This window comes from Salmo salar, chromosome ssa13, assembly GCF_905237065.1.
Source record: "Salmo salar chromosome ssa13, Ssal_v3.1, whole genome shotgun sequence".
Classification (NCBI taxonomy): Eukaryota; Metazoa; Chordata; class Actinopteri; order Salmoniformes; family Salmonidae; genus Salmo; species Salmo salar.
In genome coordinates, this window is record NC_059454.1 from 106,797,583 (window position 1) to 106,821,157 (window position 23,575).

The 23,575-nt window shown below is 44.8% G+C and overlaps 2 protein-coding genes across 2 annotated transcripts; one reads left to right on the forward strand and one right to left on the reverse strand.

Moving 5' to 3' along the window:
• The first annotated feature begins 768 nt into the window (after positions 1 to 768).
• ccng2 (cyclin G2) lies at positions 769 to 8,419 on the forward strand. The gene is made up of 8 exons (XM_014138948.2): positions 769 to 908; positions 1,776 to 1,919; positions 2,100 to 2,240; positions 2,457 to 2,707; positions 4,924 to 5,002; positions 5,118 to 5,216; positions 5,566 to 5,762; positions 7,353 to 8,419. The coding sequence occupies exons 2-8, from the start codon at positions 1,815 to 1,817 to the stop codon at positions 7,495 to 7,497; spliced, it is 1,017 nt and encodes a 338-aa protein (XP_013994423.1). The 5' UTR covers positions 769 to 908; positions 1,776 to 1,814; the 3' UTR covers positions 7,498 to 8,419.
• taf1c (TATA-box binding protein associated factor, RNA polymerase I subunit C) lies at positions 8,190 to 20,828 on the reverse strand. Its single transcript, XM_014138944.2, has 15 exons — positions 20,222 to 20,828; positions 19,942 to 20,056; positions 19,767 to 19,819; positions 19,564 to 19,659; positions 19,387 to 19,454; positions 18,212 to 18,459; positions 17,877 to 18,005; positions 16,951 to 17,068; positions 15,418 to 15,489; positions 13,951 to 14,086; positions 13,615 to 13,743; positions 11,837 to 12,017; positions 11,168 to 11,305; positions 10,049 to 10,923; positions 8,190 to 9,761 (listed from the first exon to the last, which is right to left on the reverse strand). The coding sequence occupies exons 1-15, from the start codon at positions 20,354 to 20,356 to the stop codon at positions 8,937 to 8,939; spliced, it is 3,318 nt and encodes a 1,105-aa protein (XP_013994419.2). The 5' UTR covers positions 20,357 to 20,828; the 3' UTR covers positions 8,190 to 8,936.
• Between the last annotated feature and the right edge of the window lie 2,747 nt (positions 20,829 to 23,575).

Consider the following 23,575-nt stretch of genomic DNA (forward strand, 5'->3'; position numbering starts at 1 on the left):
ATAAATAAACAACTATTTGTGATAATACTGTGCATAGGGGACATACATTCAAATAAAACAGAGAGACCACATACTTACACCTTGTTCTTGACAGTAATAAACCTGGAAAATTATTTACTGCCAATGCTTCACACCTAAATGTATGTATACATCTTTTCTTTGAATAATTGATTTTGCTTTATAAAACCACCTCAGTGCTTGGGGTTTTGTGTGACGTGCAGGAACAGTAATACAGTATCATGACTATAACAGTATTATCATAAATTCCCCTAGTCATCCTTCAATCAATTTATTTAACCTTTATTTAAGCTAGGCAAGTCAGTTATTAAGAACAAATAACCAAATATTCTGCAGACCGTTGGTTGGACCAGAAAAAAAAGAAGGGGAAAAAAAAGGTAGTTTTACGTTTAAATGCCCTACATGCAATCCGAGCTAATTATTTCTAACCAATCGTGAGTAAAAGGGTTTGTCCAGGCATCCAATAGAAACAAAATAAAATTGTGCGGACTATTTGAACGGAAATAAAGAAGAAAGATGATTGGCTCGTGGAAGTGTCAATATCGAGCTGGTGTAAGGAAAAACAACACTCCGTACAAAATCCATTGTAATCTATAAGTAAAAATTCAATCACGTTACTTATTACAACATTAAATTTGTCCTAGCACTACCAACTCTTTAATAAGTACTAAATAGTAGTAAACTACAAAAAGGAGGCAGACTTTCCTCGACAAGTCAAAACAAGGTGGACAGCTACGTACATGATTGGCTAACGCGACATTGACGTCCGTTTCTGGGTGTGGAAATTCTCAACATCAACAAAAAGAGAAAGGAATTACAAACTAGAGATTAAAAGGAACAAACAGAATAGTTTGGGACGTGAGAATATGTCGATGTAACTAACATAACAGGTAAATATTGAAATTCATAAAAAGTGTACATTATATGCAAGAAAACTGAATAGATGTGAGGTAAATGTGAAATGTTCTAATGCTGTTTAAGACTATTTTAGACTAGTTCCAATTCCTTCCTGAAGCCAGGATTAAATGTTTTTTTTTTTTTGTTATCATGTTTTAAGATTTTAAAAACGGCACTATAAATCTCTATTCGTTTTTGCTTTTTCATGGTTGTCGATGAAATTGGCATCTTCAATTGATTTTCTCACAACGAAAGAAAATCTAGGTAACCCATTTCGCTGCCTTGGCTTTGTTATTTATCTTCTGTGTTAGCTAACGTTACCATGGCTGGTTTAGCTTGCGCTGCTTCCCCATAGAGCAGTCGAGATTTTACACAAAAACATGTTGTTTTTTTACATCACCGACTAGTAGCTGCAACCCGCTTTTATTAGACTACAATTTTATATCGATTGAACAACCAAGATCTATGAAAAATCGAAGGGAATTGCCAGGGAATGAACTCTGACCTAGGCAAGAACACGAATTACCCCCCCTCCCCTCTTCCCTCGTCGACGATTTGAAGCATTATTTGCTATCTAATAGATTCAAGCGAACGCCGTTTTGCTGTGTTATCCGTTTTTCTAGTGTCTCACAAACACAAAAACATTTGGCATAACTAAAGCAGTTTTTCCACTCTAAATGCTAAATAGGATTTGTTGTGATGTGTGTAAGCGTTAACCTAAGACATCTGACACCGTAGCCCTGTTGAGAGAGAGAGAGAGAGAGAGAGAGAGAGAGGGTAAACCTTGAACCATTCGCCTGGGTGAATGAATATAACGTTAACGGACGACCATTAACATCAGACTCTTGTTTGTTTTACAGTGGAAGGATTTCAGATTTCTGTAACAATCCAGTCTAGACATGGAAGCCGTTAAACTTATGAGGGAGCTGAAAACCAATTTTGAACAGGAGATTTATTATCTTCCGAAAGAAACGGGACTCCACTTGATCGAATCAACCAGAGAGGTAGATATTCACTGCAGTACAGTAAATACGCTGTACGATCAATATTATTATTTTTTAAATAAATTGTTAATATAAATTCTGTAACAATAACATTATAGTTAAACAAATATATTATTTTTAAAGTATCACCTATTACATATTAATATACATTTAATGCCTAAAATGTTTTATGAATTACAGAATGCCAGCCAAGGAATCTCAGCTAAATGTAGGGACGTCAAAGTGGAAGACCTCTGGAGCCTGACCAGTTTCTTTGGGTACAGCACCCAGACCTTCGTTCTGGCAGTCAACCTGCTGGATAGATTTTTGGCCATGATGAAGGTGAGATGAAAAAAATAAAAAAATAAAAGCAGACCTCAGAAAGAATTTCAACCCTTTAAAATGTAACATTTGTTTTCCTTTCTTGACAAAAAACAACCATGACACAATGTAAAAATGAGCATGGACATTTAAAAGTTAAATGAAAGAGGTGGCTTGACTAATGATTGCATATGTCCACTAATTACAAGCCTTTGTGTGTGTGTGACTCCTCTTCAGGTCCAACCCAAACATTTAGCCTGCATTAGCATCAGCTGCCTCCACATCGCAGCCAAAACAGTAGAAGAAGAGTGCGACGTGTCTTCCACCAATGAGCTTATTCGTATCGGCCAGTGCAAGTTTACAGTCTCGGACCTCACTCGCATGGAGAAGATCATTTCAGAGAAACTCAACTTCCAACTCGAAGCCATCACAGCCTTAACCTTTTTGCACCTATACCATAGAATCACACTCTCACAAACCTCAGACAGGTAAGGCACCCATTATGATAGATAGTACTTACAAATCGCCCAATTCTGAAGATAGCAATGGTGACATAATGAACTAGACATGAACTTTAAGCAGCTGTTGACATATCTGGCTTATCATTAGGGCTGGCACAATTACCATATCTGACCAATTACGGTCATCCAAAATTTCATAACGTCACAGCCTGACATCATAATGGTGCTTTCAAGACAACTGGGAACTCGTGGGGGGGGGCACCGCAGTGCTTTAAGCGTCACTACAGCCCCTGGGTTCGATTCCAGCTGGCCGTGACACCCATGAGCCATGAGGCGGTGCACAATTGGCCCAGCGTCGTTCAAGTTTTACATTTTTTTAAATTTAGCTAGGCAAGTCAGTTAAACAAAATTCTTATTTACAATGACGGCCTAGGAACAGTGGGTTAACTGCCTTGTTCAGGGGCAGAACGACAGATTTTTACCTTGTCAGCTCTGGGATTTCGGTTACTGGCCCAATGCTCAAACCACTAGGCTACCTGCTGCCCCAGGGGAGGGTTTGGCCGACCGGGATGTCCTTGTCCCATTGGACTGTAGCGACTCGTTGCGGGCCCGGGCGCCTCTAAGCTGACTTCAGTTGCCAGTTGTACGGCGTTTCCTCCGACACATTGGTGCGGTTGGCTTCCGGGTTAAACGAGCAGTGTGTCAAGAAGCTGTGCGGCTTGGCAGGGTCGTGTTTCAGAGCATGCATGGCTCTCGACCAGACGTGCTCAATGGGATTGAGATCCGGGCTCTTCGCTGGCCATGGCAGAGCACTGACATTCCTGTCTTGCAGGAAATCACACACAGAACGAGCAGTATGGCTGGTGGCATTGTCATGCTGGAGGGTCATGTCAGGATTAGCCTGCAGGAAGGGTACCACATGAGGGAGGAGGATGTCTTCCCTGTAACGCACAGCGTTGAGATTGCCTGCAATGACAACAAGCTCAGTCCAATGATGCTGTGACACACCGCCCCAGACCATGACGGACCCTCCAACTCGATCCCGCTCCAGAGTACAGGCCTCGGTGTAACGCTCATTCCTTCGACGATAAACGCGAATCCGACCATCACCCCTGGTGAGACAAAACCACGACTCGTCAGTGAAGAGCACTTTTTTCCAGTCCTGTCTGGCCCAGCTACGGTGGGTTTGTGCCCATAAGTGACGTTGTTGCCGGTGATGTCTGGGGAGGACCTGCCTTACAACAGGCCTACAAGCCCTCAGTCCAGCCTCTCTCAGCCAATTGCAGACAGTCTGAGCACTGATGAAGGGATTGTGCGTTCCTGGTGTAACTCGGGCAGTTGTTGTTGCCATCCTGTACCTGTCCCGCAGGTGTGATGTTCGAATGCACTGATCCTGTGCAGGTGTTGTTACACGTGGTCTGCCACTGCGACGTCGATCAGCTGTCTGTCCTGCCTCCCTGTAGCGCTGTCTTAGGCGTCTCACAGTACAGACATTGCAATTTATTGCCCTCGCCACATCTGCAGTCCTCATGCCTCCTTGCAGCATGCCTAAGGCACGTTCACGCAGATGAGCAGGGACCCTGGGCATCTTTCTTTTGGTGTTTTTCAGTGTCATTAGAAAGGCCTCTTTAGTGTCCTAAGTTTTCATAACTTTGACCTTAATTGCCTACCGTCTGTAAGCTGTTAGTGTCTTAACGACCGTTCCACAGGTGCATGTTCATTAATTGTTTATGGTTCATTGAACAAGCATGGGAAACAGTGTTTAAACCCTTTACAATGAAGATCTGTGAAGTTATTTGGATTTTTACAAATTATCTTTGAAAGACAGGGTCCTGAAAAGGGGACGTTTCTTTTTTTACTGAGTTTATACAATGAGGGGGGGAAACAAGCTCCGATTGGGATTAGTGTGTGTATGTATACACACACACACACAAATCCCAATCGGAGCTTGTTCCCCCCCCCCCCCCTCATTGTTTCCAAAGTGACATTAATCCTTACTGTGAAAGGACAGCACTGGTTTTTATCTATTGGTACAGCGTTATTGGACATTTTCAGATATGTTCCCCACCATTACATTTACGTCATTTAGCAGACGCTCTTATCCAGAGCGACTTACAAATTGGTGCATTCAACCTTATGATATCCATCAGTTATGTAACAAAGTAGCCTAATGACCTTGTTTTCCCATTCGAACTGATTCAGATGAATTGTGTCTAAGTATTTTCCCTTTGTCTCTCATAAAGGAAGGAAGCCCTGAACCTGAACACACTAGAGGCCCACCTCAAAGCCTGTCTCTGCCGCATCACATTCTCCAAAGCTAAAGTAAGGCGTGACCCCAGAGCATAACAGTCCCCAGCGTCTATAGGCCTAGTTACATATTCCAGTAGACCTCTAGGCAGCAGTTTGATGCATGGTTTTCTTCTTTGTTCTCTTCCAGCCGTCCGTCTTGGCCCTGTCCCTCCTCACTCAAGAGATTGAAGCCATGCAGTCTGTTGACATGCTAGAAATAGCACATAGTGTTCAGAGACATCTCAAGGTAAACAATTACTGTTGTGTCAAAAACCTTGAGGACTTATCACAAAATAAAGTATTCCTTTGGTTAACAAAGTAACACAATCAGTTTCCTGTCATATTCGGATACAAATATATTTTTTTGCCCTGGAACCAGTGTTTCATATGGTTTGCCCTAAAGCCCTAGTCCATAAGGTTTCATATGACAACTGACCCATATGGACATTTTAAAGGGCCCTTTTACACTCTCAGCCTCAAGTTCCTGACTGCCATCCTTTTACAACACCTGGAATCCATCCCAATGGTATTTGCTGACCCTGTCAATTATGTTACCATCATGTCCAATGTTATGATGCCCTGGTCTTCTTTTACAGATCACTGACACTGAGCTGCTACACTGGAGGGGGCTGGTGGCCAAGTGTATGTCTGACTACTCTTCCCCTGAATGTAGCAGACCCAACAATAAGAAGCTAGTCTGGATCGTGTCGAGAAGGACAGCTCAGAACCTTCACACCAGCTACTGCAACGTCCCTGAACTGCCAACCATTCCTGAGGACTGCTGGGACGAAAGGTAAACAGGAATGTGATGTACTGTACCCGTAGGAGGAAGAAATACTTCCAACATGCTCATCAAAAACACATTTAGATAGTAGGCATACATTCCGGAAAAGAACATTTTCAAATATATTCTTGGAGAGGACACAGTATTACGAGATTCGTCTATATACACACACTGTATGACAACAGAAAACGCTTTGGAAAATCCCCAGAAAACTGAATACTATACTAAACCAAAATATAAAACGCAACGATTTCAAAAGTAAATTGCAGCCATGGGTGGCATAGGCCCACCTACTGGGGAACCCGTGCCATCCAGGCCCACCTACTGGGGAACAGGCCCACCTACTGGGAAACCCAGGCCCACCTACTGGGGAACCCGGGCCACCCAGGCCCACCTACTGGGGAACCCAGGCCCACCTACTGGGGAACCAGGGCCACCTACTGGGGAACCCGGGCCCACCTACTGGGGAACCCGGGCCCCATGGGAGCCACTACTGGGGAACCGGGCCCACCTACTGGGGAACCCGGGCCACCCAGGCCCACCTACTGGGGAACCCAGGCCCACCTACTGGGGAACCCAGGCCCACCTACTGGGGAACCCGGGCCACCCAGGCCCACCTACTGGGGAACCCAGGCCCACCTACTGGGGAACCCAGGCCCACCTACTGGGGAACCCAGGCCCACCTACTGGGCAGCCAGGGCCACGATTTCAAAAGTAAATTGCAGCCATGGGTGGCATAGGCCCACCTACTGGGGCAGCCAGGGCCCACCTACTGGGGCAGCCAGGGCCCACCTACTGGGTCAGCCAGGGCCCACCTACTGGGTCAGCCAGGGCCCACCTACTGGGTCAGCCAGGGCCCACCTACTGGGGCAGCCAGGGCCCACCTACTGGGGCAGCCAGGGCCAGACCCTGGGCAACCCAGGGCAGCCAGGGCAAGACCCTGGGCAACCCATGGCCCACCTACTGGGGCAGCCAGGGCCCACCTACTGGGGCAGCCCAGGGCCAGACCCTGGGCAGCCAGGCCCACCTAATCAGAATTAGTTTTAACCCACAAAAGGGCTTTATTACACAGAAATACTTCAGTTCAACACTTAACATGTTGCGTTTTATATTTTTTTGTTCAGTTTAAAGGGCACATTTTAAATACCTCCCCCCAACAATTAAGCCCCACCCATCCAGTGTATGGCCACTCCTAGTTTCAGCTCTTACAGTATACTATAGTAATCCTGGTAGGCAACCTGTGACTTGGGGGGGGGTTTCCGTCCGCTCTGTGACATCACGGCCCTGCCTGTTGCATCAGTTAGCCTAGCCCTACAGCCTTTCTACAGAGGCCTATCCCTGTCTGCATTGCTCACAATTACTCAGACATGTATGCGGGTGAGTGACTTTTCACTTCCTACCTGCCTAGCAACCAGTTGCCATAACTGCTCAACCACATTGTTGCACAACCAGTTAGATCTCTACATTCCAAAGATGACTTGAATGGTTGGGATTAGTCCTGTAGTCAAACAATAATAATAATGATGAAAATAGGATCAACGATGAAAACGAATGAAATATTAACGTATTCAATTGTGTCCCCCCCTTTTGTTCTTTCAGCGAGGACTCGTGTGAAGACATGAGTTCTGGGGAGGAGAGCCTGAGCAGTTCCCTGGGATCTGATGCAGAGGGACCTTACTTCCCTCTTTACTTCCTCTGCCAAAGCAACCAGCGAAACAAATACCACCATACCAAACCCCTGTGAAGGAAGTGCCTGGGTTCCACAACCACCGTTTATACTGTAGGGTTATGTTCATTAGTGAAATGTTTCGTAGCGTTAGACACATTTAACCTGTGACAGCCCATTTTGGTTCCTGGTGAATACGACCCAGGAAAACAAAACTTTCCTATAAAACATCATTTTGTTAGTTCAATAGGGCTACCAGTGTGGCCTGTTACAAACCAATCAATATACTGTATTTATCTTATTTTAAGCTAAACAAAAATACATTTATGGGAAGACTTAAACAATCCTGACAGGCAGCGGAATCCATCAACTCAAAGATAAAACGTTTTAAACTTGATTTCTTTTGTTGTTGTAGATGTAGCATTAAAGTGTTGGTGGTACATGTTTGGATTTGTAACATTCCAGCCACATCATACAGTCTACATCCCAAAGGGTATCCTATATAGTGCACTACTTTGAACCAGAGCCGAATGAGCCCTGGTCAAAAGTAGTGCGCTATATAGTGTACCATTTAGGATGCACTATAGAACACAGCCAAGGTACAATAGACTTGTCTGGGGAGTTAGAACATGTACATTGTATTACATGATATCGTTGAGTTGTGTTCACTGCCTGGTGGTCCCGTTATCCCTCTACAAGGTTCAACTGTAAAAAAACATGTTATTGCATGTTATTATTCAGAAAAACACGTGTGTGTGTGTGTGTGTGTGTGTGTGGTCTTGTTAACCTTGAAATTTGCCTTTTTTTTTTTTTAGGTCGTAGAGTAACTTATATTTGGCTGGTATGTAGCTAGCTCTGTGGAAGAAATGGATGGATGGAGTATCTCATAATGTAAATTTGTATAATGAAAAAAAGAAACTGTGAATAGAACCTTTGTAGATATTAACTTATTTGTAATTTTTTGCCAATGTATGAAAAAAATACAAAAATACTATTTTGACATCTGAATCTCTGGTCTTTTTGACAATCAAAATTACTTATTTGAAATGTTTTGCTTCAGTCAGATTATGCCTGTACTGGCCTATTTGAACACAATGACTTGCAATATAGAAACCCAGAGGCAATAACTTTGGACAACATTGAGTGATGCTCTAGGTCTAGAAATTCCCAGAAATGTCTTATAACCAAAGTCGGTAGCCAATTCACACTTCAATACTGTCGCTCAACCAAACCTGCTTCAGTCAGATAATAAATAAGATGCTGGTCTAGAACAATATTAATGAATATAGATTTTATTTGAACAACCCCCCCCCAAAAAAAACAAATATTCTGTGACTTCATGCTTTTGGTTTCTAGAATATTCCAGAAATCTCAATAGCCAATTCACACTTCACAGTCCTGTCACGTAACATGTGAAATTAATTTTTAAAAAAGGTTGAAAAAAGATCCCTCGCCATAGTTTCATCCGTCACAATCGTCTCATTTGAAAAATAAGGCTACATCCACCAATATTCAGATCAAAAACCCATACGAGACTTCTTCCTTTTGGGTTGTGAGGAGGTTAGTCCCACTTTCAGGTTCCTCTGTGAAGTAGAGCTGGAGGATAGCTGAGAAGAGGTGGCCAACGGAGTATTATGTCTGCTCTCATTAAACCCTACTCCCTGTGAGGCATCCGTAGGCTCCTGGGATCCAAAGAGAGAATTTAAATAATCCTGATTCTGTGACTTGGGCTTCTGGGTTGCCACCACTGTTCTCAAAATGTCCGTCGTGCTGGAGTCAGAACATGCCGTTTTCCAGGGCGGCAACTTACCAACGGTGGGCTGTTTTTGGGGTGTAAACAGTGGCTCGGAACTAGTGAACGGTGTATGGGGGATAGTGGGCTGTAAACTACTACTGCACTGTGAATAGGGGATAGAGGGCAGTGAACGACTACTGCACTGTGAATAGGGGATAGAGGGCAGTGAACGACTACTGCACTGTGAATAAGGGATAGAGGTCTGGGTGAGGAAACTACTAAGCTGCTCAAGTGATGTAGTTGGTTTTGAACCAAACTCCCTATGAGGTGTTGTGGGCTGTGAGTTACTGGTCTGTGATGTTGGTGTGGTAGCCCTCGATGACCCCGGTTCAGACAGGGCGACCCACTTGGTGTTGTAGCAGCTTGTGGCCACACCGTCTACGTCGGAGCTGGCGTAGTGACTGGCTGCCGACGACCAACCGGAGAGAGAGGCGCTGTCCAGGTCTGATTGGTAGCTGACGGACGAGGTGAAGCTGCCCGATAGGTCGATACGACTGTGAGCCTTTGCCCGTTTCTGTCTCCTCCTCTTCCTCCGCAGAGCCGCCACCTTCAAAATCAACCAATGAATATGTCAATCAATATCTCCATTGTCCCAATTGGGAAATGTATAGTCAGGTTGAAAACCAACATTCACAATAACCACCACCTCAACGAGAGCATTCAGAAGGACACAACGTTTTGGAACATTCAGATAGATAACGACCAGAACAAAACATGCCTTTCCGACATGTTGAACAAGGAATCATGTCAGCTCTATTGATGCCATTTATATCTGCAGTGTTGGACAATGTGGTCCAGATACACACATGATAAATAAGAATAAAGATGGGTTACCTTCTCCTCTCGGTTCAGTCCCAGCCTCTCCTCCCACCAGCTCTTCCATCCCCCCAGCCCAGGCTCCCACGATACGCTCATCCTCTCGCTCAGCACATCAGCCCACTCAGAAGGCTCCACGGGTGCCGGGACAGGGACCAGAGCCAGGGGTTTGAGACAGGTGTTCCTGTGGACGAGGACATTTCCATTCCTCATGGTCTCCCTCAGGTCCTTCTTCAGGGTCCGACGACAGTGATCTTCCAACGGGTCTCTCTGAAGGCTGTCGTCGGGTAGAAGATACTTGGTTTTTGTGGTCTTGTGTGGGAGACTGCGGCGCTTCTGGGGGAACTTGAACAGTTTGAGGAACCACTTCCTCCAAACCAACAGAGCCTCATCACTGACTTTGACCTTTGGCCTGACGGGGTTACTGTTAACATTAGTGTCCAAAGACTGGGCTGTAGGTAGAGGAACAGTAGCAGCGGATTCCTGAGTATCAGTTAATCCTGCGTTTGTTGCTAGCGTCAGGTACGAGTCGTCATGAGGGTCGTTGATAACCATCTCCAGTCCAGCCCTAGGAGGGTCCCACGGCTGTCCCCTTCCTTCGAACCCAGAGTCCTCCCCAGGAGACGGCGGTCCAGTGGACCACGTATCATCTAGGACGCTGCTTCTTGAGGTTCCTAACGTTTGATGAAGCAGTTTTTTTAATGTTTCAACTGGTTGTTTTCGTCTCTGTACATCTCCGCTACGTCCCTCGGGTCCCACGGATTTCTGGGTTGGTGCCGGTGGGCCGTCGGTCTGGGTCTTCAGCGTGTGGTAAAAGATGTCTCCGGCCTCAGTGAGTTGCAGCACACAGATATATTCCTCCTTGGCTTGGCTCTGATGGACGACAGTAAGACCTGAAAAGAACAGAATATGAATTTATGAGCCTATTCAACATAAAGCACCAACTTCACTAATTAAGCTCTATGAGAAAACTAAACTGAAAGTAATTTCGGCAGATATGTAAACATTGAAGTGATGATGGATTTGGCATGGACAGTTACAGCTCACCAAAACACATCCCTTAAACAAACATAAGATGCTTAGGGACACATTTTCAATACAACTTTATTTACAGTCTTTATTTACACAGTTGCTTACCAGCAGCAGGATTGGCTAGTCTGTCCTGGGCATGGTGCTGTCTGTGGGGGAGTTGGACAGGCAGGTGTCCAAGGCTGTCTCTGGGGCTGAGCAAGGCCCGAGGTGGGCCTCTGGTGACGCAGGCCTTCTCCCTACCACCTGGAGAACCAGACGGAACAGTAGACATTACAGAAAGTCAATAGCCATGTGTGCCTCCAGAGTGGTGCAGCAGCGGTCTGAGGCACTGAATCTCAGTGCTAAAGGCGTCACTACAGACACCCTGGTTCCATTCCGGTGCTGAATCACAACCGGCCGTGATCGGGAGTCCCATAGGGCAGCGCACAATTGGCCCAGCATCGTCCGGGTTAGGGCTAGCGTTCTTAACCGACTTGCTCCCAAGGTTAAATAAAAGAAAATGACATTGATCAAATAGTCATTATGTCAGCATCTCTGTTCAGTGAGACAGACAGACCTGGGTTCATATAGTATTTGTTTTATTTACAAGTGCTCCAGGAACTCCAGGCTCAATGACAAAGTAGTTTATTTTTTATTTTTAAATCCAGGTACACAGTAAGACTGGTTGGTCAACAGTAGCCTGATTTACTCAAACAAAAACCCCACCGGGCACACACACACACACGCGCACACACACACACACACACACGCACACACTAGAACGACCGTACACACCTGAGTACTGTAGCAGGATCACTTCCTGTGATCTCTGAGAGCCCAGCAGCACCTTAGTAGTCCCGCCCCCCGATGGCAACCCCGCCACGACCTGGGCAAACATGGGAGGATACTCCATCATGTGATCCCATTGGATCATGGGGAGGCAGGAGAAACGCTCATCCATGACGTAAGCAGAGTGCTGTGAACGACAAAGATCACAAGAACATCTGAAGAAACAGACTCACAACAAGCTGATGGTTTTGTTTTCTCTTTAGGTGAAAAGCAGGAGTCGTTTGTTTTCTCTTTAGGTGAAAAGCAGGAGTCGTTTGTTTTTCTCTAGAGGTGAAAAGCAGGAGTCGTTTGTTTTCTCTAGAGGTGAAAAGCAGGAGTCGTTTGTTTTCTCTTTAGGTGAAAAGCAGGAGTCGTTTGTTTTCTCTAGAGGTGAAAAGCAGGAGTCGTTTGTTTTCTCTAGAGGTGAAAAGCAGGAGTCGTTTGTTTTCTCTTTAGGTGAAAAGCAGGAGTCGTTTGTTTTCTCTTTAGGTGAAAAGCAGGAGTCGTTTGTTTTCTCTTTAGGTGAAAAGCAGGAGTCGTTTGTTTTCTCTAGAGGTGAAAAGCAGGAGTCGTTTGTTTTCTCTAGAGGTGAAAAGCAGGAGTCGTTTGTTTTCTCTTTAGGTGAAAAGCAGGAGTCGTTTGTTTTCTCTAGAGGTGAAAAGCAGGAGTCGTTTGTTTTCTCTAGAGGTGAAAAGCAGGAGTCGTTTGTTTTTCTCTAGAGGTGAAAAGCAGGAGTCGTTTGTTTTTCTCTAGAGGTGAAAAGCAGGAGTCGTTTGTTTTTCTCTAGAGGTGAAAAGCAGGAGTCGTTTGTTTTTCTCTAGAGGTGAAAAGCAGGAGTCGTTTGTTTTTCTCTAGAGGTGAAAAGCAGGAGTCGTTTGTTTTTCTCTAGAGGTGAAAAGCAGGAGTCGTTTGTTTTTCTCTTTAGGTGAAAAGCAGGAGTCGTTTGTTTTCTCTAGAGGTGAAAAGCAGGAGTCGTTTGTTTTTCTCTTTAGGTGAAAAGCAGGAGTCGTTTGTTTTTCTCTAGAGGTGAAAAGCAGGAGTCGTTTGTTTTCTCTAGAGGTGAAAAGCAGGAGTCGTTTGTTTTCTCTTTAGGTGAAAAGCAGGAGTCGTTTGTTTTCTCTAGAGGTGAAAAGCAGGAGTCGTTTGTTTTCTCTAGAGGTGAAAAGCAGGAGTCGTTTGTTTTTCTCTAGAGGTTTAAAGCAGGAGTCGTTTGTTTTCTCTAGAGGTGAAAAGCAGGAGTCGTTTGTTTTCTCTTTAGGTTTAAAGCAGGAGTCGTTTGTTTTCTCTAGAGGTGAAAAGCAGGAGTCGTTTGTTTTCTCTAGAGGTGAAAAGCAGGAGTCGTTTGTTTTTCTCTTTAGGTGAAAAGCAGGAGTCGTTTGTTTTCTCTAGAGGTGAAAAGCAGGAGTCGTTTGTTTTCTCTAGAGGTGAAAAGCAGGAGTCGTTTGTTTTCTCTAGAGGTGAAAAGCAGGAGTCGTTTGTTTTCTCTAGAGGTGAAAAGCAGGAGTCGTTTGTTTTCTCTAGAGGTGAAAAGCAGGAGTCGTTTGTTGTCAATGTGGCCCATTGTGAGGCTTGTGACACAAAGAGCTGTTCCTTAGAGCTGGAATACAGCCGGATACATTCCAGAACTGTGAAGTGAACAAGGAACTGGCACACCCAAAACATTTAGGCGCATATGCAAATAAAAATGAATGGCACTGTAGAGCCCTGATGTGATAGGTCAATTAGAATGTAATTAAAAAAGGTACCTGTGTGGTGACGAGGTGGTGGAAGGTGTGGACATCTCTCAGGTAATTGGACAGGATGACTCTCTCGCCACTCTTACAGTCAGGGGTTTGGCTGATACGAAACAGCGTGTGGCTACAATGGTCTTTGGTCTGTAAAGACAGACACACAATGTTAACATTTTTAATAGCAGTCATGTTGTTCCATTTCCAATTGTAAACACGTAAGAGTTGATCTCATATGGCTAGGTTAAAACATTCAGAATAGAAAAGTTAGGAAACGGGTTTGTCAAATCAGCACAGCAACACAGTTACAAAAACAACAAAAACCCATGGAATGGCTTTACTGTCTTCTATTACCCTGATATCAGAGAGCTCCACACCTGTCCGGTCAGCATACACCATCACCCTGGGGTGGCCAGAGAAGTCACACCATCTCCATGACGACTTAGAATTGAAGTACAGGTTACTGTTCTCCTGACGGAACTTCTGCAAACTAAAATATGACAAGAGGGAACACTGTTAGTGATACGGGTAGCAAACCCACACACGGCGATACGGGTAGAACGCCCCCACACGGCGATACGGGTAGACCGCCCCCACACGGCGATACGGGTAGAACAGCCCCCACACGGCGATACGGGTAGAACGCCCCCACACGGCGATACGGGTAGAACGCCCCCACACGGCGATACGGGTAGAAAACCCCCACACGGCGATACGGGTAGAAAACCCACACACGGCGATACGGGTAGAAAACCCACACACGGCGATACGGGTAGCAAACCCACACACGGCGATACGGGTAGACCGCCCCCACACGGCGATACGGGTAGAACAGCCCCCACACGGCGATACGGGTAGAACGCCCCCACACGGCGATACGGGTAGAACGCCCCCACACGGCGATACGGGTAGAACGCCCCCACACGGCGATACGGGTAGAACGCCCCCACACGGCGATACGGGTAGACCGCCCCCACACGGCGATACGGGTAGAACGCCCCACACGGCGAGAGACGACACGGGTAGGACACCCCACACGGCGAGAGACGATACGGGTAGCACGCCCCCACACGGCGATACGGGTAGAACGCCCCCACACGGCGATACGGGTAGAACGCCCCCACACGGCGATACGGGTAGAACGCCCCACACGGCGAGAGACGACACGGGTAGGACAAGCACAACCGTGGCTACATTTTTAAGTAAAAATATTTATTTCATTGAATTTACGAATTGTCAACTTATTCATTGTCTTTTGATTGGAGTGCTCCTGTCAATCTTCAGTAAGGTTGCACGTTTGCTAGCACAAGCTGCTTTGGGCCAGACCAAGTTAATAGTTGATACAATGTTGCAGACAGGCCATGCATAGCCAATGTCATTTATAGGATATTTATTTTTAATCCCGATTCTTTCTACCAGGATATGTTTACTTTCTTTTTTGTTGCTGCTTTATGTAGGCTATTTTTACATAATAGCAATGTCAATAGAAGTTTCTTTTGGATTTGTATCATTATGATTAACCACATGAAAGTGATTTTGAGATATGAAGACTATTAATAATTGAACTGTTCCAGGAAAACGTGCATATGAAATTCATAACTGGCACGCAGATCAGTAGAAATGATATGACAACTTGGCACTCCACATGGAAAAAGGTTGCTGACCGCTGGCGTAGCCCATTACCGGCAACGGTCCCTTTCATGGATTTAACAATGGTGGAAGTGTACACTTTTCTTAGGGAGAGGGGTCATGGAGAACAGGAGAAGGGTAGATAATTGGGTCAGGGCCATGAGTTCAGTGACAGGTATCTAAGCCTCTTACCCTTTTCCCACCGTCCACAGATAGGCAGCTCCACTCTCACTGGCCACCAGAAGCTCTCCCTGGATATGGGGACTAAAAGACAACAAATAACCTGTTTATACCAAGGTTTACATTTGAAAGAGCCTGTAGCAGGGTTGGGGTCAATTCCATTTAAAATTCCAGTCAATTCAGGAAGTACAATCAAATTTCAATTCCATTTCTTCATTTCAAAAAGCATTGAAGAGAATTTGAATTTCAGTATACTTCCTGAATTGGGTGGTATTGATCCCAATCCTGGTCTGTAGTAGAAACTGTACATAATCATGAATACTAACTTGACTCCAAAAACTACTCCTAAAATCAGAGTGACATAAGCAGAGAAAACCTATCATAAGGTGTACAATATATGTGACGAACATTCATAGCTACAGTCAACAGAGACCAGCTTGCTAGAGACCAGCTTGCTAGAGCGTCCATCTCCTCAGACGCCGGCTTGTCAGGGCCAGACAGCACTTTCATCATCACAAACATTCAGAACCAGTGCTAAAACAGTATAGGAGAACACAAAGCTTTTCACTATGACAGCAAACAGAACGACCTACAAGGCCCTATAGCAGAACCCAGAACGACCTATATAGCAGAACCCAGAACGACCTATATAGCAGAACGACCTATAATAGCAGAACGACCTCTAATAGCAGAACGACCTCTAATAGCAGAACGACCTCTAATAGCAGAACGACCTCTAATAGCAGAACGACCTCTAATAGCGGAACACAGAACGACCTCTATAGCGGAACACAGAACGACCTCTATAGCGGAACACAGAACGACCTCTATAGCGGAACACAGAACGACCTCTACAGCGGAACACAGAACGACCTCTACAGCGGAACACAGAACGACCTCTACAGCGGAACACAGAACGACCTCTATAGCGGAACACAGAACGACCTCTATAGCGGAACACAGAACGACCTCTATAGCGGAACACAGAACGACCTCTATAGCGGAACACAGAACGACCTCTATAGCGGAACACAGAACGGCCTCTATAGCGGAACACAGAACGGCCTCTATAGCGGAACACAGAACGACCTCTATAGCGGAACACAGAACGACCTCTATAGCGGAACACAGAACGACCTCTATAGCGGAACACAGAACGACCTCTATAGCGGAACACAGAACGACCTCTATAGCGGAACACAGAAACATAAATTACCGTCAAATACTGTTATACCATCAAAAATGATAAATATTGTGTTAAGACATACTAGGGGTGCACAATGAATTAATGATTTTATTTCTATGACTCCAACAGTTCACCCAAGTGGGTCAATGTTTAATCAATCGCTATTCGATTATTTGCCCACATCGTGCAGACATATATATGCCAGGTTCACACGACGGCCCGGGCTGGGTTCGCACGACGGCCCGGGCCGGGTTCGCACGACGGCCCGGGCCGGGTTCGCACGACGGGCCGGCCGAGGGCTACCTTTCTTACAGGAGGGGAGACGCACACAGTCACACTCTCACGTCGCTCCAACCTACCTGACACTGAGACATGTAGCAGGCTGCTTGGTCTGAATGACCTCCAGAGTCTTAGGGATGTTCTTCTCATTGACCTTCCAGACACCACACAGGTGGTCACAGCGCACCCCCACGTGACCTACGGTAGGAACACAACGACAGTCAGTTTAACACTGCAAACTGTTATGTAAAGAGTTTGGGCTGCATGTCCATTCAACAGCAAAATAAATGGTTAAAACTCAAACTACAGGCCTTCCAAGTGGCACAGCAGTCTAAGGCATTACTACGGTCCCCCGTTTCATATCCCAGACTGTGCCACAACCGGCCATGTTCGGGAGTCCCATAGGACGGCTCACAATTGGCCCAGCGTCAACCAGGTTAGGGGAGGGTTTGGTGGGGCTTTAATTGGCTCATCGAGCTCTAGCTACTCCTTGTGGCAGGCCGGGTGCCTGCGGGGCCGACCCGGTGCCTGCGGGGCCGACCCCGGGTGCCTGCGGGGCCGACCCCCGGGTGCCTGCGGGGCCGACCCCCGGGTGCCAGTTGAACTGCGTTTCCTCCGACACATTGGTGTGGCTGGCTTCCGGGTTAAGCTGGCGGGTGTTAAGTAGCGCGGCTCGGCAGGTCATGTTTCAGAGGACGCATAACTCGACCTTCGACTCCCGAGCCTGTTGGGGAGCTGCAGCGATGAGAAAAAACTACAAAAAAATGTAAACTCAAACTAGACAAAGGAAATAGACTAAGAAACAGGACCTGAATTAGGGTCAACTCGATTTCATTTATTCAATTCGGGAAGTAACCTGAAATTCCACATTTTCCCTTGGCAATGAGGAAATTGGAATTTCAGTTAAACCTACTTCCTGAGTTAAACATCAACCTCAAAACAAACAAATAACAGGATACAATATTGCTCATGCATTTATGGATGATAATGATGTCACTGTGCTTACATTCATCCTGCTGAAGGCCGACGGTGATCTGTCTGATTTTACCATTGAGCAGGAATGAGAGAGGCTTGTGGCTCACATCAAAACATGGAGGCTTCCCTTCTTGGAACTCTAGCACCACCCTGTGGAAGTCTGAGGTACTGAATTAAGGACCGTTGATGTGGTTCTTGAAATGGGTAATACAAGTAAATGAATTACTGCAAAAATATAAAATCACCAAAAATGTCCCTATGACTGTTATCCAGGTTGTGAAGGCCTCAATGAAAAGGGGGAAAGGGCAGGCCACCAGTAAAAATATTTCAAGACAGATATTCCAGATAGATTACATTGAAGGATACTAAGCTTGTTAAAGCCAGCTTTCCCAGGGTACACCAGACAGCCATGCTGAGAGATACTGGTGTTGGTAAAGGAAACGTACCCTATGGCACCCCCTGTGGCGTGGTCAGAGAACTGCTCCTGCCCTCTCTGATAGGTCAGCTCCTCATGGAGATGATCAGCTAGCAGGGCTGGAGGGATGTCGTGGATCACATCTGATAACAGGTTGTGGTACCTTTTGGCCTGCCGCCCCAAATGAGTTAACTCGCACCTAGGAAGAGGACAGAGAAGCTTTTAAATAAACCCAGGTAGAGGACAGAGAACCTTTTAAATAAACTTTAAAGCAAATGATGGATGAACAACCAGGGGAGCTAGTAGCCAGAGGGCACCGCCAAGGGGAGCTAGTAGCCAGAGGGCACCGCCAAGGGGAGCTAGTTGCCAGAGGGCACCGCCAAGGAAAATAAGTAGTGGAAAAATAATTTCATACTTTGTTTTCTAAACTCAACAGCTTCTTGATGAGCAATAACCCTTCTAGGTAGGGTGGATGAAAAGGGGATTTTATTTTTATTTCACCTTTATTTAACCAGGTAGGCAAGTTGAGAACAAGTTCTCATTTACAATTGCGACCAGGCCAAGATCAAGCAAAGCAGTTCGACACATACAACAACACAGAGTTACACATGGAGTAAAACAAAAAGTCAATAATACAGTAGAAAAATAAGTCTATATACAATGTGAGCAAATGAGGTGAGATAAGGGAGGTAAAGGCAAAAAAGACCATGGTGGCGAAGTAAATACAATATAGCAAGTAAAACACTGGAATGGTACATTTGCAGTGGAAGAAAGTGCAAAGTAGAAATAGAAATAATGGGGTGCAAAGGAGCAAAATAAACAAATACAGTTGGGGAAGGGGTAGTTGTTAGGGCTAAATTATAGATGGGCTATGAACAGGTGCAGTAATCTGCTCTGACAGCTGGTGCTTAAAGCTACCACAGCACTGGCCACTAACATGGGACCGTCACATCATGAAATGCCATGGTAGGATCAGGATAGCAGAGACTTTAAAATCACCTCAGGGTGAATGTGATGTGCACAGCCTACATCTGTAAAACTATACAGGGCGGATGGTGAAACGCCTCGCTGTTGAGCAGTGTCTCGGCTAGGACATAAGGCCTAGAGTTCCTCTCTATGTACTTACTTTTTGTATTTAAATGTTTGCATGAAGTGCTCCATCTGCCACATGTGAACAGCATTTATTTCACTTTCCTGGAAAATGACAAAACAAGTGGTTAAACTTCATTCCATATAAAAAGTATTGCACACACATGAAGCATCAAACAAAAAAAACTAAAAAAATAGACATCAGGACATTCACCATTCTCCTCCCCTGTCCAAAGTGGAATTTCTCCCCCAGGACATGGCTCATTGTGCAAAACGCATCCTTGTACTTATACTGGTAGAAGTTCTGCATCTACAAAAGGAGAAGTCATCCAAATATAAATCACTTTATATCAGTGTGTGTTCCCAGTGGAAAAATAAATAAATCAGGAAGTAAAAGAAAAAAAAAAAAGTTCTTACATGTTCTGAAAAGTCCAAAGGATCTGACAGAGCTGTTGATGACCATGTGTGGCCTAAAGAAAATTAATAATAATAATATTTAAGTTCAATTGATGAGTGACATGCACAAGAGTAACAATTGTCTAAGAATCTTATCCTTATCAAAACGATAGGAAACACACCGACGAGCCATTACCTCTTTTTGGTCCCAGAAGCGGTATTGCTATAGGTTCTACTGGCACCCAAGGCTCTCCCTTCACTTGGTGTTGAGACTCGAACTTCCAATCTACTTTTGGTAGACTAACGTCTTTCTAAAATTATTTAAAACAAACTCCAGTAAAATAGCAAATGATTTTCAGTGTAAAAGTGATTTTAAAAACAAGACTCTCTGGCCTACGATCATCCATATCATAGTAGGTGGAACACAGTGAACTTGAAAGTGCATTGCTAGCATCGATTTCATTATCACAACTCACCTCGTGTTGAGCGACGTTTACTTCCAACACTTGACCATAGGAACCCCAACCTCCGACGTTATGTCTAAACGTAGAACTGGGCGGCCCAGAGTTGAAATAAACCGGGAAAAGTTTCTGTGGGAAAATGTAATCCATGTCTGAAAGAATGGTAACCTTATCGGCCTGGTATGAGCAGTCTGGTCATGTTCTACTAACGTTAGATAGCTACTGTAAACATGTCTAAGCTAGCTAGATAACTACACTTTAATTTCCCCCACACTTTAAAATGTGAAATTTCCGTTCCAACACGATATTTGAAAATAAAAGTCAAGTCAATTCAGCTATAGAAATCCAGCGATATTGACGGGACACGTGTAACACACAACAACAAAAAAATAGGTGCCACTCCAGCAGGGCGAATGGCGTACGTAGGAAATAAGCTTTTCCATTAAGTTACAACAGTCACACAGTCAAATGTGGCTATATCGTAAACGTTTATGAAAACTGTTTTCTCTTCAATTAAGATTGGGGTTAGGCATAAAGTTAACAGTGTAGTTAAGGTAAGGGTTAGGTTTAAAATCAGATTTTAAGAAGATAAATTGCTGAAATTAGCGGGGTATGACTTTGTGGCTGTGGTAACTAGTGACGACCGGAAAATAAGGGAGGTGTGGTCGACCACACCATTGGTCAAAAATAGCCAACGTCATTAGAATGACAGGAAGTTTGGCCAGTGAGATCTGCGTACCGACAGAACTATTTTTGGGGGGAACGCCTCGGTTGGTAATGACAGCTGTATCACAGAGTTTCTTAACCCAGAGGCGCAACATCGCAAGACTTCCGGGACGGCTTGAGGAAACTGTTCCAACAGACAAGGCCAGGGTTTGGGATTTGAGAAGTAAAATATTCTTCCTTAGTTGTTTTTTTTTCGAAATCTAAAGGCACAACATTGATTTGAGCCAATGTTATTAATCCAATCTTGTGGAATAGATAAACGGATACGTTTTTATTTTCGTAAAAAACAACTTTATATTGAAGGAGTAACTTTGAGTTAACGGCTTGCACATGCGCAGTTCGCCGCGAGAGGACCGTTAGACCCTATTTTTTATTTTTTTTATTTAACCCTTTATTTAACTAGGCAAGTCATGAGTTTACCTAGCCAACTTCGCCATGACATCCCCTAAAAGTGCGATCGGAGATCTATTGGATAAGCAGTTTTAGCCTATCTTTATACTGTACTGTCGATGACTGTATATTTTCGACCTAGCATTAACACAAGGAACTATTTTACAATGAGGGGATTCGATTATCTGGCCCGGGTTACCATGTAGGAGGTGTTTTCTCCGGGTGTAAAGTGATTGCATTCGTTTGGGAACCGGGCTGCCTCTCGGGCGTGACCCAGGTGCCCAGTTCAAAACCCACTGCGAAGTCGGCTCAAAACAAAAGTGATGTAGCCTAAACTAGATTAAACACGTGTGAGTTAATGATTACGATTCTGTGTTTTCACAAACGCGTTATCTGCCTTACAAATTAAAACAAGTTAGAAAATTCGAATATAGGCTTATATTATATGGAATAGAAATGTTGTATGTTTCTGAACGATCCACCAGGCTACCTTGTTGACAACATGACTGCAGGGAAGATTGCTGTTCCATCGAAAAGGGTGCTCCTCCCTCACCGCTTTTGCCATAAACCGGTGCACCGAGGGTCAGTTTACATTTTTTTTCGATTTGGTACTATTTTCACAAGTACAGTATCTGGTCAAATTTCACAAATGTTTGTACAAAACTCAAAATAGATCCTCAAAAGGGCTGTTTAAAAAAAAAACTTTAAGCACATTTTCAATTGACTAAGTACAACACACAAAACCACACGGCAACTTTTTCACCAAACCTAATCAGTGTTTCATCTAGAAATACCTTTAACATAAAGTAATTACCATTCAAAATGCAATGCTCACAATACTTTTCATATGATTCTCTTCTCATTTCTTCAAATACATTTAACCATCACTTAATCCAACTGCGCTTAATGGTTAATCACTTAACCGTTTGGTAGACCTATAGATTTTAAACTGGTTTGTCTACTATATATTGATTTTGAGAACTGCAGAGATAAAATGATGTGTTTGTAAAGTATAAACATCTCAATTACATGTATGATACATGATAACCATACGTAATGACTGCTTGTTATTGCTAATATATTTTACATAGTGGTCACCACAATTGGCCACCATATAAAAGGGTGTGTGTGTGTGTGAACACTTGCTATTTTTTTCAACATAGAGCAGGATAGACAGCAAGGGAGAGGGAGAGGGAAAAAATCAAAGAGCTTGTGGACAAGCAGCCGTCAAAGAGGTGGGCATGGGCCCCATTATAGAGGTGAACATCAGAGAGAGGGAGGCAGACAATGTGGTAAACAGAGGCTGCCAGATTAGTTAACCCCAATCTGAAAAGATCAATTGTCAATTTGATCATGAGGACATTTCACCCCCAAAAAACTGGAGGCTACAGGATATGCACTATGCTTTACCATTACATTTACAGTAAATTACATATTGTAATGCATGTAAATTCACAACATGTTCCAGTATTCTTAGAGTATGATCTATTGACAGTAAACTCTGTTCTACCCTCAGAATTGACAGAAGACCCCATGGTGGTGGCTGTGTGCTGAACGACCAGCAGGAGTGGACAGTGGTGGAAATAGTGAGGGCCAGGAATGACATAGGCTGTCCGAAATAAAGCAGGCCATTGAGCAGAATGATGACACCTTTGCCAATGTGGCATCAATCTCAATCGCACTCCACACTGCCCTTTCCCATCTGGACAAAATGAACACCTATGTGAGAATGCTGTTCATTGACTAAAGCTCATCACTAAGCTAAGGACCCTGGAACTAAACACCTCCCTCTGCAACTGGATCCTGGACTTCCTGACGGCCCCCCCCCCCCCAGGTGGTGAGGGTAGGTAACAACACATCTGCCACGCTGATCCTCAACATCGGGGCCCCTCTGGGGTGCGTGCTCAGTCCAAACACACCAAGAGAGTCGTGAAAAGGGCACGACAAAGCCTATTCCCCCTCAGGAAAATAAAAAGGTTTGGCTTGGGTCCTGAGATCCTCAAAGGTTCTACAGCTGCAACATCGAGAGCATCCTGACTGGTTGCATCACTGCCTGGTATGGCAACTGCTCGGCCTCTGACCGCAAGGCACTACAGAGGGTAGTGCGTACGGCCAAGTACATCACTGGGGCTAAGCTGCCTGCCACCCAGGACCTCTACACCAGGCGGTGTCAAAGGAAGGCCCTAAAAAATGCCAAAGACCCCAGCCACCCCAGTCATAGACTGTTCTCTCTACTACCGCATGGCAAGCGGT

Coding starts and splice junctions, on each gene's coding strand:
- ccng2 (XM_014138948.2), top strand. CDS start 1,815: ATGGAAGCCGTTAAACTTATGAGGGAGCTGAAAACCAATTTTGAACAG. Junction 2,241..2,456: donor GATTTTTGGCCATGATGAAG/GTGAGATGAAAA, acceptor ACTCCTCTTCAG/GTCCAACCCAAACATTTAGC. Junction 5,003..5,117: donor TCACATTCTCCAAAGCTAAA/GTAAGGCGTGAC, acceptor GTTCTCTTCCAG/CCGTCCGTCTTGGCCCTGTC.
- taf1c (XM_014138944.2), bottom strand. CDS start 20,356: ATGGATTACATTTTCCCACAGAAACTTTTCCCGGTTTATTTCAACTCT. Junction 15,490..16,950: donor GCTACATGTCTCAGTGTCAG/GTAGGTTGGAGC, acceptor GTTGTCTTTTAG/TCCCCATATCCAGGGAGAGC. Junction 9,762..10,048: donor GACTGAACCGAGAGGAGAAG/GTAACCCATCTT, acceptor TTGATTTTGAAG/GTGGCGGCTCTGCGGAGGAA.